The sequence below is a fragment of the Macrotis lagotis genome, chromosome 2 (assembly GCF_037893015.1).
Source record: "Macrotis lagotis isolate mMagLag1 chromosome 2, bilby.v1.9.chrom.fasta, whole genome shotgun sequence".
Classification (NCBI taxonomy): Eukaryota; Metazoa; Chordata; class Mammalia; order Peramelemorphia; family Peramelidae; genus Macrotis; species Macrotis lagotis.
In genome coordinates, this window is record NC_133659.1 from 128,474,924 (window position 1) to 128,490,862 (window position 15,939).

General features: G+C 38.8%; 1 protein-coding gene across 5 annotated transcripts in view; it reads right to left on the bottom strand.

The window, feature by feature from the left end:
- Positions 1–15,939, bottom strand: part of TP53BP2 (tumor protein p53 binding protein 2) — a 98,354-nt gene that overhangs the window by 37,877 nt on the left and 44,538 nt on the right. For all 5 annotated transcript variants that reach the window (XM_074222770.1, XM_074222773.1, XM_074222771.1 and 2 more), the window contains exons 2-3: positions 14,490–14,637; positions 9,397–9,510 (exon numbers count right to left, since the gene is read on the bottom strand). In XM_074222770.1, the coding sequence (XP_074078871.1) occupies positions 9,397–9,510; positions 14,490–14,637 (262 nt within the window). The remainder of the gene's footprint in view (positions 1–9,396; positions 9,511–14,489; positions 14,638–15,939) is intronic.

Here is a 15,939-nt window from a genome sequence, read left to right on the forward strand (position 1 = left end):
TGTGTGGCCTTGGGAAAGCCACTATTTATGGGGTTGATGCTGTTTACTGAGCTACTCATTAGGAGCTCTGTAAAAGAACATGAAAAATCAGCAAAAATTAAATCATCTAGTCTTATATTCATTGGTACTCATCTAAAGAATAAGTGATGGAAGCTCAGTGAAAATACTAAATTCTCAGTTTTACAAAACTGAATCTATCTTATATGATTAAATATTTAACCTTTCTTATTCTTCAGTACATCTATTCTATGCAATGTACTTCTGGAAAATACCTTGCATACTATAGAACCAATCAAATGAATAGAAAGTGTATTTACTTTCTCAGCTATGTTGACTAATATGGATCAGTAAAAAATTAGGTAGACTCAATTCTTTGAAAGAAAGGATTCAGGGGGCGGCTAGGTGGCACAGTGGATAGAGCACCGGCCCTGTAGTCAGGAGTACTTGAGTTCAAATCCGGCCTCAGACACTTAATTACTCAGCTGTGTGTGGTCTTGGGCAAGCCACTTAACCCCATTTGCCTTGCAAAAACGTAAAAAAAATAAAAATAAAAATAAAAGAAAGGAAGGGTTCAAAAAGTAGGTATTAACAGACCTAATCCAATATAATAGGAATCTCTAGTGGAATGTCCCAGAAAAATTTGGTTCTGTGTAATCCATCAAATATTTAGATGAATGCATAGATGGACTCTTTATCAGATTTAGAAATGACACAAAGCTTAGAGAGATAGTTAATACATTAGACAAAGGTAAAAAACAAAAATTATCTCAAATGGACACAATCTATAAAGTTTACTTGGGCTCAAAAAATATTAAGTTCATAAGTATAAGATGGGCAAGAGGTTTCATTTTTTAAAAAGATATAAGGATTTTAGAGGACTGCAAATTCAGTGCATGAACAATAAGATCTGGTAATTAAAAAGCTCCTTACACTTCATTCACAAGAAAAAGGAAAGTGAAGGTCCCACTGTTGTCTGCCTGATTTAGCCTACATCTGGACTAGTTTGGTTCATGGAATCACAATAATAAGATTGAGAGCTGGAAGGAACATGAAGGCCCTTCCCACTTGATTTTAAAATATAGGAGCTGAGGTATAGTTAAGTTGTTAGTAACTTGCTCAGGTCACAAGCTCATAAGTGTCTGAAGTCGGATATGAATACAGGTCTTCATGACTCCAGCATTCTGCTCACATTACCACCCTCCCTTTGAATCAGCTTTTAGGAAGTACTAGTAAGCTGAACAGAGTCTAAAGGGGAATAACCTGACCTTGAGATCACAACTTTTGAGTATGGGTTGAAGGAAATTGAAAAGCTGATCCTGAGGGAAAGATATATAAAGAGAAAATAAAACAGCTGTCCTTAGTAAAGGTAAAAGGTATCAGATGATGGAACTAAGATCAATGGGTAGAATATGATAGAGGAAAGGCACCTGAAGTCAAGAGTTTCTGGCTGTCCTGCTTGGTGCTTGTGGGTACCCTGGTCAAGGCACTTAACATCTATGGTTCTTAATAAACTCAGGATTGTACTCAATAACCTCTAATGCCCCCTTCCTCCTAATGATTCCACAAAGTTGCCAAAAGGTGACAAATTATGATTTGAGATAAAGAAAAACTAAAACAATTAGGACTATTTGAAAATAGAATGGGTGGGGGCAGAGCCAAGATGGCAACAGAAGAGCCTCTCCTAGGTGTTCTCTCCATAATATTTCAAAAATCTTAAAATTATGACTCTTAACTAAATTTTCAAGAGACAGAACCCATAGAAAGATCCAGTGATTACCTAGCTGTGAGGCCTTGGGCAAGCCACTTAACTCCATTTGCCTTGCAAAAACCTAAAAAAAAAACCCAAACAAACAAAAAAAAGAAGATCCAATGTTGCAATTCTCCAGACCAGGGTAACCTGGAAAATAGTGGAAAGGCTCCACACCATGGGGTTAGAGGGGTGGCCTGACAAAGTGAAGAAACTTCAGCCTCCCAGAGGCAGCCACAGGGCACCATGACAGACATGGCTCATTGCAGCAGGGGCAGTTTCCTGACCTACAGCCTAGGGAGCATGGGGCACAAATTTGAGAATTAGTGGGGGACCTCTGCCAGAGCTAGGCTTGAAGCCCAGGCCCTCAGGACAGTTGTGGCAGTCACCTCAGCAGCAGCAGCCGCAGGGCAGCACAGATCCAAGAAACAGAAGCAGGCATGGAGCCAGTAAGCAGGAGGCAACTGAGGCAACTGAGCCTTGAGTGCTCAGCCCACAGAAGGTAGGGGAGTAGAGAGAGACTTCAGAGGTCTGTCCTCTGTACCTGTAACAGGACTCGGGCTCTGACCACATTCAGATCCCGATCACAGTCTAGGCCCCCCATAGAATAGCCCCCCCCCCACGACCTCAGCCCCATGGCAGAGGGGTGACACTTTTGGTCATTCACAGACCAGGAGGGATGTCAGAGCTTCACACACTGAGATTCTTGTGTGTGTGGGGGGGGGGGTGTTCCAATAATACTCAAAAGCTCAAGAAGCACCCCCAAAACCAGGCACAGACTGGAGAAATGAGTAAACAGAGAAAAAAGAGGAACACCATTGAGAAATACATTGTCTATCATCCCAAGAAGGATCAAAATACTCAATGTGAAGATGAGGAAACACAAGCTCCTGCATCTAAAGACTACAAGAAAAACAGCAATTGGGCTCAGGTTATGACAGAGCTCAAAAAAGATTTTGAAAATCAAGTAAAGGAGATAGAAGAAAAATTGGGGAAAGAAATGGGAGAGATGCAGAAAAAACATGAAAAAGAAGTCTGCAGCTTAGTCAAGGAGATCCAAAAAAATGGTTAAGAAAATAACATGTTAAAAAGCAGCATAGGTATAGGTCAAATGGATAAAATAGTTCAAAAAGTTATTGAGGAAAAGAATGCTTTAAAAGGCAGGATTGGCCAAATGGAAAAAAGAGATAAGAAAGCTCCCTGAGGAAAGCAAATTCTTCAGATGCAGAATGGAGCTAAACGAAGCTGATGACTTTATGAGAAGTCAACGTACAATACTTCAACACCAAAAGAATGAAAAATTAGAAGAAAATGTGAAACATCTCACTGAAAAAACAACAGATCTGGAAAACAAATTCAGGGAAAGATAATTTAAAAATTATTGGGATACCTGAAAGTCATGATCAGGAAAGAACCTTGACCTCATTTTTGAAGAATTCCTACAGGAAAATTGTCCAGATATATCCTAGAAGCAGAGGGCAAAATAGAAATGGAGAGAATCCACTGATCTCCCCCAGAAAGAGTTTAAAAAAAAAAAAAACAACTCCCAGGAATATTGTAGTCAAGTTCCAGAACTCCCAAATCAAAAAGAAAATATCACAAGAAGCCAGAAGGACACAATTCAAATATCATGGAGCTGCAGTCAGGATCACAAAGGACTTAGCACCAACTACATCAAGGGTTTGTAGGGCTTGAAATATAATATTCCAGAAGGCAAAAGAGCTTGGAATGCAACCAAGAATCAACTTCCCAGCAAAACTGAACTTCCTCTTCCAGGGGGAAAAGATGGACTTCCAATGAACCAGGGGAATTTCAAATGTTCCTGTTGAAATGTCCAGAGCTGAACAGAAACAGGACCCAGGTGAAGCATAGAGAGTGGAGGAGAAGGAGAAAATATGAGGGACTTGATGATGAACTACATGTATTCTTGCATAGAAAAATGATATTGATAATATTCATATGAAACTTCTCATTTAATAGAGCAGGTAATAGGAACTTTTATATATGGAGCACAGGAGAGAGCGGAATTTGAAGATAGTAATATATTGTAAAAATGGAGTCAATGGTTAAAAGGAAAATGTAATGGGACTAAGAGAAAGGGGAGGTGGAATAGGCTAAGATATTTTATATCATAAGATTTTTTTTATTGCAATAAGCTTTTGCAATGACATGGAAGGAGGGAAGGCAGGGGGAATGAAGGAACCTTCGCTCTCATCAGAGGTGACTAGGAGAGGAAACAGCATATACACTCATGGGGGATATAGACAGCTAGAGTAAAAAGGAGAGAAGGGGGATCAGGGAAGGAGGGGATGTGAGTGATGGAAGAGAGGGTAGATCATGGGGAGAGTGGTCAGATATAACACATTTTCTTTTTTTTACTTCTTACAAGAGGCTAGGATTGGGTGGCCTGTCCGGGAACACGGGCCAGGTGGTTGCTGGGCCTTAGGGGTGGGTCTGTGGGCTGGGGGCCTCTTGACCCCAGGGCCGGTGATCAGTCTGCTGTGCCACTCAGCTACCCTACAGCTTTTGTGATGGACTTATCATAAAGAATGTGATCTACCCAAGAAAGAGTTGGTAGTGTTGGAACACAGACTGAAGCATATTTTTTTCTCTTTCTTTTACTTTATTTCTCATGAGGGTCTATATTTTGGGGGGGGGGTATTCTGTTTACTCTTAAACAAGAATATTTTAGTAATGTATAAAAAAATCATTTGTACAAAAATAAAAACTAATTAATTGAAAAAGTAAAGAAAATAGGATAGAATAGGCAGTCTCAAGGTAGGTTATCTTACTAGAAGTCTTTATATTCAATAAGTCCTTGTGGAAAGCCAGAATTCAAGTCCTGCCTCTAAAACAGCCACATTGTGTGATTCTGGGCAACTCTCTTTACCCTTTAGTGCTCTAGGCCATCCTCTAGGGCTTTATGTTGCAGAGGAGATGCTTACTTACAGTGGAAAAGAGTTTTCACAGCACAGACTTACTATTCCAATGGAAATCACAGACCCAGTCACTTTCTGTCCAGTTATAGAAAAGACTCCTCATACATTTGAAGTCCCTTGCAACTCTGGGATTCTGTTATCTTTTCTATGCTAATTTACATGAGAGTATTAATTAGCAAAGACCTTTTTTGAAGACCTAAGTCCCAATTTTATACATTCTTGATCATATTAAGTGGAACTAGCTAAGCTGCAACTTCCAGAGTACTAAATCTTTAAACTGCATACAAAAGGAAAACTTTTTTTATCCCAGCTTATGAATACTTTGCCACCCTGATGTTTTCTTTCCAGATTTTATTTCTCACATTACAGTACGCTTCACTTCAACACACACTGAAACTACCTATTACTCTTCTGAAAGGTTCATCAATAATTTATATAGAGTCTAGTGAAAGAAGATATTGACTTGGGAAGACTAACTTGCAAAATTCAACTCATTCATCAGAAGATCGATCTATGCAGTAATTTAAAAAGAAAAAGCAAATATAGCTCAGGTAATGCATTAAGATTTGCTGGTAAAGATATATGAAAATGCATGTACTATTTAAAACCTATATTAATAAAAATATTAATTTTTAAAAAACTAAAAATTCATCAAATAATTATAGTTACCATGTTACATTTTTTGTAGGGGTTTTTTTTCAGGTTTTTGCAAGGCAAATGGGGTTAAGTGGCTTGCCCAAGGCCACACAGCTAGGTAATTATTAAGTGTCTGAGACCAGGTTTGAACCCAGGTACTCCTGACTCCAGGGTGGATGCTTTATCCACTGCGCCACCTAGCCGCCCCTTTTTTTTAGGTTTTTACAAGGCAAGGAGGTTAAGTGGTTTGCCCAAGGCCACACAGCTAGGTAATTATTAAGTGGCTTGCCCAAGGCCACACTAGCTAGGTAATTATTAAGTGTCTGAGGCCGGATTTGAACTCAGATACTCCTGACTCCAGGGCTAGTGCTCTATCCACTGTGCCACCTAGCTATGTATCAAATTGCTAATAATTGCCTCCATATATACCACTTGCCCAAATATACCAATTATGTTTTTTAGCAACAATGAAATTTTAGTTTTCCTTCCAAACAAATACAAAGGCAGGTAAACTTTTTTAACTCAACAGAGGTATAAATTAATAGCTTTACAACTTGTCTGTTATAATATAAAATACAATTTGTTCTTGAATTAACTCTACCTTCAAATATCCAAAATGAAATCTTCCAATATTTCAGGGTGTACAAGAAAATATGAAGCAGTTAAGACTGCTCCAGGGGCAGCTAGGTGGCGCAATGGATAAGCACCAGTCCTGGAGTCAGGAGTACCTGGGTTCAAATCCGGCCTCAGACACTTAATAATTACCTAGCTGTGTGGACTTGGGCAAGCCACTTAACCCTGTTTGCCTTGCAAAAAAAAAAAAAGACTGCTCCAAAGCCTTCTCTTAGAGGGGGTGGAGCCAAGAAAGGATCCAGTCTTAGGCACTCTCTGATAAAACTCATAAACTAAGGACTCAAACTAAACTTTCAGAGACAGAACCCACAGAGGGACCCAGAGAGGCAGTTCTCCTACTCAAGGTAACCTGGAAAAGAGCAGAAAGGCTCTGCTCCTTGGGGTTGGAGGGGCGGCCCGCCAAAGGGGTGGCTTGCCAGAGTGAAAGAACTTCAGCCTCCTGGAGGCAGCCCCAGAGTGCTGGGAGCCGTAGCTCACAGCAGCGAGGGAGTTTCCTGAGCTATGCCTGGGGGAGCACTGGCACAAACTGGGGGAACGGGGGAGGGGGGGAGCCCAGCCCTCAGGGCACACAGCCAGCAGCATGGCCACTGCATTCCAGATCCAGGAAAACAGAAGAAGGTGGAGCCAGTAAGCAGGAGCCCCCAGGGCATGAGCCCATTGAGCTGAGGGAGGGGAGTGAAGAGACTGCAGAGCTCTGTCCTCTGCCCCTGGAACAGGACTCTGGGGCTCTGACCACATTCAGGTCCTGATCGCAGTCTAGGCCCCCCCATAGAACAACAGGGCCCCCCCCCACCTCGGCCCTGTGGCAGAGGGGGGGGCACTTATGGTCATTCACAGACCAGGAAGGAGGACAGAGCCTCACACACTGAGACCCTTGTGGGAGTGTCCCAAAAGCTCAGGAAGCACCCCAAAACCACGTTCAGGCTGGGAAAATAAGCAAGCAGAGAAAAAAGAGGAAGACCATTGAGAAATATTTTGCTATGAGCCCAAGAAGGATCAAAATACTCAGTCTGAAGATGAGGAAGCACAAGCTCCTGCATCTAAAGACTCCAAGAAAAACAGAAATTGGGATCAGGCTATGACAGAGCTCAAAAAAAGACTTTGAAAATGAAATGAGGGAGTTAGAAGAACAACTGGGAAAAGAAAGGAGAGAGATGCAGGAAAAACATGAAAATGAAGTCAGCAGCTTAGTCAAGGAAATCAAAAAAAAAATGCTGAAGAAAATAGCATGCTAAAAACCAGCTTAGGTCAAATAGATAAAACAGTTCAAAAAGTTATTGAGGAGAAGAATGCTTTAAAAAGCAAAATTGGCCAGATGGAAAAAGAGATAAGAAAACTCTCTGAGGAGAACAAATCCTTCAGACAAAGAATAGAATTCAGGGAGATTGATGAATTTACCAGAAATCAGGAATCAATACTTCAAAACAAAAAAAAAATGAAAAATTAGAAGAAAATGTGAAATATCTCATTGAAAAAACAACTGATATGGAAAACGAACTTAGGAATGTTAATTTAAAAATTATTGGAATACCTGAAAGTCATGATCAGGAAAAGAGCCTTGACATCATTTTCAAAGAATTACTACAGGAAAATTGCCCTGATATTCTAGAAGCAGAGGGCAAAATAGAAATGGAGAGAATCCACCGATCCCCCCGAGAAAGAGATCCCAAAAAACTAACCCCTAAGAATATTATAGCCAAGTTCCAGAACTCCCAAGTCAAAGAGAAAATTTTACAAGCAGCCAGAAGGACACAGTTCAGATATCGTGGAGCTGCAGTCAGGATCACACAGGACTTAGAAGCAACTACAATAAAAGCTTGTAGGGCTTGGAATATAATATACCGGAAGGCAAAAGAGCTTAGAATGCAGCCAAGAATCAACTACCCAGTAAGGCTGAATGTCCTCTTCCAGGGAAAAAAGATGGGCTTTCAAAGAACCAGGGGAATTTCAAATGTTCCTGTTGGAATGGCCAAAGCTGAACAGAAAGTTTGATCTTCAGATACAGGACTCAGGTGAAGCATAGAGATTGGAGAAGAAGAGGAAAATATGAGGGACTTAATGAGGATAAACTGCATGTATTCCTGCATAGAAAAATGATACTGATAATACTTCATATGAACCTTCTCAATTAATAGAGCAGATAGAGAGCTTTTATAGTTGAAGCACAGGAGAAAGCTGAATTCGAAGATAAAAATATGGTGTAAAAATGGAGTCAATAGAAAAAAGGGAAATGTAATGGGAGAAAGAAAAAGGAGAGGGGGGAAAAAAGGCCAAGATATGTCATATAATAAGATTTTTCTTTATTACAATGAGCTATTGCAATGATATGGAAGGGGGGAAGGCAAGGGGGAATGAGGGAATCTTTGCTCTCATCAGAGGTGGCTAGGAGAGGAAACAGCATATATACTCAATGGGGTATAGGCATGGAGTAAGAAGGAGAGGAGGGGACAGGGGGAAGTGGAGGATGTGAGTGATGAAGGAGAGGATGGACCACAGGGGGAGAGTGGTCAGATATAACATCAGGTGGATGCTGGGCCTAAGGGGTGGTATGGGGGCTAAGGGCCTCTTGGCCCCAGGGCCAGGCATCTGTCTGCTGCGCCACTCAGCTAAGCTACAGCAGAGTCAGAGTGAAAGGAGAGAGAAAAATATAGTATATGGTAGTGGAGAAATATACAAAAGGAGGGAGTTGCGATCAGCAATGGCAACGGTGGAAAAATATGAAAGTAACTTTTGCCATGGACTTATCAAATAAAGAATGTGATCCACCCATGACAGAGTTGTTGGTGTTGGAACAAAGACTCAAGCACATTTATTATTATTATTATTATTATTATTATTATTATTATTATTATTATTATTTGGGGGGGGTGCAGGGTAAATGAGGCTGGGTGGCCCACCTGGATAGTAGGGTGATCGTTGGGTGTCTGAGGCCGGATTTGGACCCAGGTGCTTCTGGCTCAAGGGCCAATGCACTGTCTGCCACCTAGCCGCCCCTACTATTATTACTATTTTATTTTATTTTGGGTTTTTTTTCCCTTTTCTGGTTTTTGCAGGGCAGTGGGGTTTGGGTGGCTTGCATGTCACACGGCTGGGTGATTGTTGGGTGTACGGGGCCGGATGTGGGCTTGGATGCTCATGACTCCAGTGCTGGTGCTCCGTCCACTGTGCCACCTGGCCATACCTACAATTATTACTATTGTATTTATTTTAATTTTTTTTCTCTCCCCTTTATCGCTCAAGTGAGTCTATATTTGGGGGGAAGGGGTATTTTGTTTACTCTTAAACAAGAATATTTTATTAATGTATAAAAAAAATTTTTACCAAAGTCTTCTCTTAGACACTCACCTTAACAACTCCAGAAGACCAAAAATCAAACTACAGTTATTTTTTAATTCCTCCCCAATTATCAGATATAGATTTTTTTTTCAAACTATTACATACCCAAATCCCGGCTAGGGGGATGTTCATGGCGAAGAAAGAAACGAACTTCACTTTTCTGGACTCCAAGTCGCTGTAGAACATCAAACATTCTCTCATTATCAGCAACTGGACGCTCTTAAAGGGAAAAAAGGAGGAAAAAAGAAATGCACAAATATGTAAAGAAAAAAGGAAATTCATGGTTCACATTCACATATTCAAAGTTTTATAAAAATAAATCAAAGAGTCTTGAGATAAGAAAATAAACTCAGAATTTCAGAATTAGAAAGTACTAAAGCCTGTTTCATCCCTAACTTCTCACTCCCTCCACCACCATATATCCATCAGTTGCCAAAATCTTTCCATCTCTCACATCTGTTTCTTCTCTCCACTCATACAACCAACATCTTAGATCAGATAGTCATCCCTTACCTGGACTACTGCAAGCAAAAGTCCTTTAATTAACCTTCCTGCCTCAGGTCTACTACTCCCGTCCACTCTACACAGATTCCAAAGTGAATTTTCTAAAGTGCAGGTCTGATCATGTCTCTTCTCTATAACAACTTTGATGACTCTTATCACTTCTAAGATCAAATATAAACTCCTTTAAGTTACTTTCCTGATCTGTAGCCTCCAGAAGGACAGGTGAGGCACCTTTTGTCTTTCTCCATGCATCTCTTGCTTGATTTCCAGCTTCCCATGGGATTGTGAAGGAGAGGCAGAAAACTTATTGTACCTCCCATGCAAATCCTGCCTGTTTCTCTAGCCTTCTATGGGAAGAGGAGAAGTAAGTTCCATGCCCTTCTAGCTTTCTGGTTTTCTGTAGCTGAAGAATGGAGACAGAGAACCCCACTCCATCAAATTTCCAGCTTAGTCTCTTACGTAGGAGTGTACCATTACTCCTGCACCAAGTTCTTGTCTTCTAGTCTAAATAATACTACTGAGGCGGCTAGGTGGCGCAGTGGGGGTGGCTAGGTAGCTCAGTGGATAAAGCACCGGCCCTCAAGTCAGGAGTACTTGGGTTCGAATCCAGTCTCAGACACTTAATAATTACCTAGCTGTGTGGCCTTGGGCAAGCCACTTAACCCCATTTGCCTTTGAAAAAAAAAAAACAAACCTAAATAATACCACTGACTTTGAAAATCTCTCTGAATTTCTCATTTAATGACTAACAAACTCCCACCAGATTATATAACAATTCTGAAGTCCAGTGGGTCATCAACCAAACCTCAGTCCCCATTAGACATTCCACTGCAATTTTTCAATTACTGAAATTCTTTCAAAGTTCTCCTATTTCCAATATTGTTGTTACTGTACAAATTTTACTCCTGGTTCTGCTCACAAGTCTTCACAGATTTCTCTGTAACCATCTACTTTATCATTTCTTACAGTAACAATAATATTCTATCATTCTCCTATACCACAACCTATTAAACGATTCCCCAACCATTAGGCACCTTCTTAAGTTTCCAATTCTTTGTTATCACAAAAAAGAATTTCTTTCTATAATCTCATTGGGATACAGCGCTAGTAGTGATATTGCTGGGTCAAAAGCTATGTGCAGTTTAAAAGCTTTTGAGGCATAGTTCCAAACTGCTTTCTAGTATGCCTGGACAAGTCCACAATTCCACCATTAGAGCACTAAGGTAATTTTTCTCACAGCCTCTTCCAGTTGTTGTCATTTTCTTTTTCTATATCAATTTAATCAACCTAACAGATGTGAGATGGTACCTCAAGAATTGTTTTAATTTTTATTTCTCTGTTAGTGATTTAGTGGGGGTTTTTTATAAAACTATTAATAGCTTGGATTTCTTCCTCTGAAAACCACCTCTTCATATGCTTTGACCATTTATCACTTGGGGAATGGCTCTTAAAAATTTCAATCGGTTCTGTTTAGGGCAGCTAGGTGGTGCAGGAGCACCAGCCCTGGAGTCAGGAGGATGTGAGTTCCAATTTAGCCTCAGACATTTAATTGCTACATGGGCTACTTGGGCAAGTCACTTAACCTCATTGCCTTTTAAAAAAAAAAAAGGATATCTTTATCAGAGAAACCTGAGTCAAACACTTTTCCCCAATTTCTTGCTTCTCTTCTAATTTTAGAAGTACTGGTTTTGTTCATGTAAAAACTTTTTAATTTTATGTGTCTTCCTGTGAATTTATTTATTGTTGGTCTTCCATGCTTCTCCTAGACTGTTAATAAAGTCTATGTCTAAGTCATATATGCATTAGGAGCTTAACTTCACATGTAACATAAAATATTTGTCTATACTTAGTTTTTTTCCAATTTTCCTAATAATTTATTTTTACTATAGTAACTGGAATCTCTGGGTTTATCAAACACTAGGCTTGTTTGCTTCTGCAAACTGTATACCTATTCAACTTCTCTTATTTCCTAAAAAAGTACTAAATTGTTTTAATAATAATGGATAGTATTTTTACAGTACCTACTATGGGTAAGGTACTACACAGGTCAGGCACTATGCTAAGCACTTTATAAATACTACTTTACTTGATCCATTCACAACAACCCTGGGAAGCAAGTGTTCATTTTACAAATGAGGAAATTGAGGAAAACAAAGGTTAAGTGACTTGTTCAGGAACACATCATTAGTAATTGCCCAAAGTCACATTTGTACTCTGATCTTCCTGACTCCGGGCTTAGTGCTTTATCAACTGTGCTACCTACCTGCCTTAAGAACTTTGTGGTAAGGCTTAAGATCTGATACCATTAGGTTCCCTTTCCTTCCTACTTTTTAATTAATTCCTTTCTTGACCTTGTACTCCCTTTAGATGAATTTTATTGTTATTTTTCTCTATCTCTATAAAGCAATACTTTGGTAGTTTCACTATTATGGCACTGAGTAATTAATCTGGGTAGCATTACCAGTTTTTATACAGTACAGTCTAACCATGAATAATTAATACTTCTTGGGGCAGCTAGGTGGCACAGTGAATAGAGCACTGGCCTTGGAGTCAGGAGTACCTGGGTTCAAATCCAACTTCAGACACTTAATAATTACCAAGCCGTGTGGCCTTGGGCAAGCCACTTAAACCCATTGCCTTAAAAAAAAAAAATCTAAAAAAACCCCCAATTAATACTTCTCCAATTTTTAGATCTGTCTTGATTTGGGTAAAAAAGGGTTTGTAATTGTGTACATAAAATTCCTGTGTGTGTCTTAGCAGGCAGATTCCCAATTACTTTGTACTGTCTGTAGTTTTTTTAAATAGAATTTCTTTATCTGGATTTTGATTCTAATAATATCTGCAAGTTTGATAAAACTGTTGTTTCAAATAGTTTTTCAGCTAACTCTAGGATTCTCTAACTAGCATCATATCGTCTGCAAAAAGCGTTATTTCTTCAATTTCTTTTTCTAGTCTTCTTGCTATAGATAGCAATTCTAGCACTGTAGTAATAAAATGATAGTAGTGGTAAAGTGCTTTTCCCCAGATCTTATTTACAGTCAATGTTGGACATTGGTTTTAAGTAGATACTACTCATCATATTAAAGAAATCTATATTCTTAAAATCATGATTTTTGTTGTTTTATTATTAATATGGTCAATTAGGCTTATAGTTTTCTTTGAATTGAACTATCCCTGAATTCCCATTATAAATCCAGCCTGGCCATACATAGTGTATAATCTTTGTGATATGTTACTTTCATCTCTTTGCTCATATTTTATTTAAAAATTTTGCAACAATATTCATCAGAGATATTGGTCTGTAGTTGTTTTTTTTTTCCCTCAGTTTTAGCTCTAATTGGTGTATGTATCAAGACCATATGTATGTCATAGAAGTACTTTGCTAGGACTCTACCAGTCAGAGATGAGGAGAAAAAAATAGAATATCATACATGCGAAAAGAACAGATAGGATGGGGTGGCTAGGTGGCGCAGTGGATAAAGCACCGGCTCTGGAGTCAGGAATACCTGGGTTCAAATCCGGTCTCAGACACTTAATAATCACCTAGCTATGTGGCCTTGGACAAGCCACTTAACCCCATTTGCCTTGCAAAAAAAAAAAAAGAACAGATAGGAAAGTTTGATTGGAACACAGACTTTGAAATCACTGTGGGTAAGAGGCAGTATAATACACTATAAAGAGTAATAAATTTTAGATCAAAACATGCATGTTCACATTCTAATTCTGTGAAATCATGGGCAAGTATCTTCACTTCTCTAGTCTTCAGTTTACTCAGTTATAAAAAGGACTGAAAAAGATGAATTCTCAAGTCCTTCCAGATCTATAATCCATTATCTTATGAAATAACTCTAGAAACGTAGCCTGGAAACAGATTGTAAAGGGCTTTAAAAGCCAAGTAGAAGAATTTACATTTCATCTTAAAGACAAGAGGGAATCACCGAAAGTTCTTGATCAGGGAAGGGATCTAAGCAGACCGAGGAATAGCAACATAGCAGGTCTACCCAGATTCCCTTCCCTGATCAAGAACTCTAGGGATCTTCCCCTCACCTAGTTCAATTCTTCATTATCCTCTTCTCTAAGTCACTTGCCATCTTATTTTCTAGCTGATCTCTACCCGTCAAGGCCCAGACTTGAATCACTCCGGCTATCAGCTGTCTTTGCTTCTACTCATATACTCATGCCAAATGAAGACGGAAAAAATAATGAAAATGTGCTGACTGGGTTCACTACAAAATTGTGTCACATAATCTCAAGTGGGCTCTCACTGCAGTAAGGTGACTTTTTAACACTTCTCCAATAAATGAATTATCTCACTCACCAATGACTTTTCCAAACCTTTCCATTCTTCCTCAAACCTCCCCATTTGAGCCAAATAATTTAATAATACATACATTTTCCTTGTACTGTTTTAGAGCATGAGAAAAGGGGGAGAAAAAACAAAAAATTTTGAAAAATTTTGAAAACTCATATTTAAAAGATCGGGAGTAGACTTTCAAAGATTTAAGACAATGCTGCTTCAAAAAATGTTTATCATACACTGATGTGTCAATTGCTAGAGCCAGGACTAAAAATGACATCTCCTGACCCTACTACTCTTTCTACAAATGCTGAAGATGAGTGCTTTTTAAACAGAATCTTACATCTTCCCTAAAGTAAGAAAGGTTGGTGCTGACACAGCCATCAGATGAGATTACCTGAACTGCCCCAAACTTCAGCTAAATGGCAGTCACTCTCTCCAGGCTCTTTACATAGGTCTACCACATCTCTGCATGTTGTTTCTGGTGTAACTGGAACTTCTGTGAAGTGCTGTTCATTGTTGCTAAGGTACACCGTAAGAAACATCTAAAAAAAAAGGAAAAATTATAATGTAGCCTGAATTACAATAGTGAACATAATTTTTATAAATAGTATTCCTTTTTCATGTTTAAAATGATTTATGTAACATTCTAAAAATGATTTGTGTAACCTCTGAACTAAAAAGGGTATAAAAGTCTATTCCTGGGGTGGCTAGGTGGTGCAGTGGATAGAGCACCAGCCCTGGAGTCAGGAGTACCTGAGTTCAAATCCAGCCTCAGACACTTAATAATTACCTAGCTGTGTGGCCTTGGACAAGCCACTTAACACCATTTGCCTTGCAAAAACCTAAAAAAAATGTCTATTTCTTTTATCATGTTTGATGTTTGTTTTGCTATGCTTTGTCTCATTTCGATTACATTAATAGGAATGTAATCAAAACCATATTTGAAAAGTCTATTGTTCCAAACCAAGATTTCCTTTGCACACAAATAAGAATAATGTCACATGAATAGTATGGGCACTTTTACAAAGCACCTGTGTTACAATAAAATTGGTACTAATTTGGATACAAATAGAGGACCGATAACAGCAAAACACTCCAAAGGTTAGGAGGTTGAAGCAGGGTAACTATTAAGCAAGGTAAACATAAAGACTAATTAAGACACACTGAATAATTGTAAAGCTCTATGAAAAGTGACAAAAGAAAAATTAAATTCAACAAACAATAACCCATCATAGAATGACTTTTTTGGAGCCAAAGCACAAGACTACATATCTGTAATGATATGTCTGTGAACAAGTCTTTCAAGTAGTGGCACTACTAACCAAAAGAGTTTTCTGCATACCTAATATGAAAGGGGGCCACCACACTTAAGAAAAAGATAGGAATGCTATTGGCATCATCTTGGTATAATGAAGATAGTAACATATTCAAGATATTTTTGCCTTTTACCTTGAAATCACTAAAAAATACAAATGTAGATTTTTATCCATGAGGCTTAACAAAAGCTTAAGATTCTAAGATAATTTTGAATATAATAAAATCTTATTTAAGCTCCTAGAAGATAATAAATTCTTGCCCTTAACAAGGCAGTCTTTTTAATTACATTTAAAGAAAACATTTTGGGCAACTAGGTGGCATAGTGGATAGAGAGCTGGTCCTGGAGTCAGAAGTACCTGAGTTCAAATCTGACTTCAAACACTTAATAATTGCCTAGTTGTGTGACCTTGGGCAAGTCACTTAACCCTGTTGCCTTAAATTTAAAAAAAATTTAAAAAAGAAAACATTTTTATCAAAATGATTCCTATGATAACAATCTTGAATAAATGCAAATCAAAAGGGACATA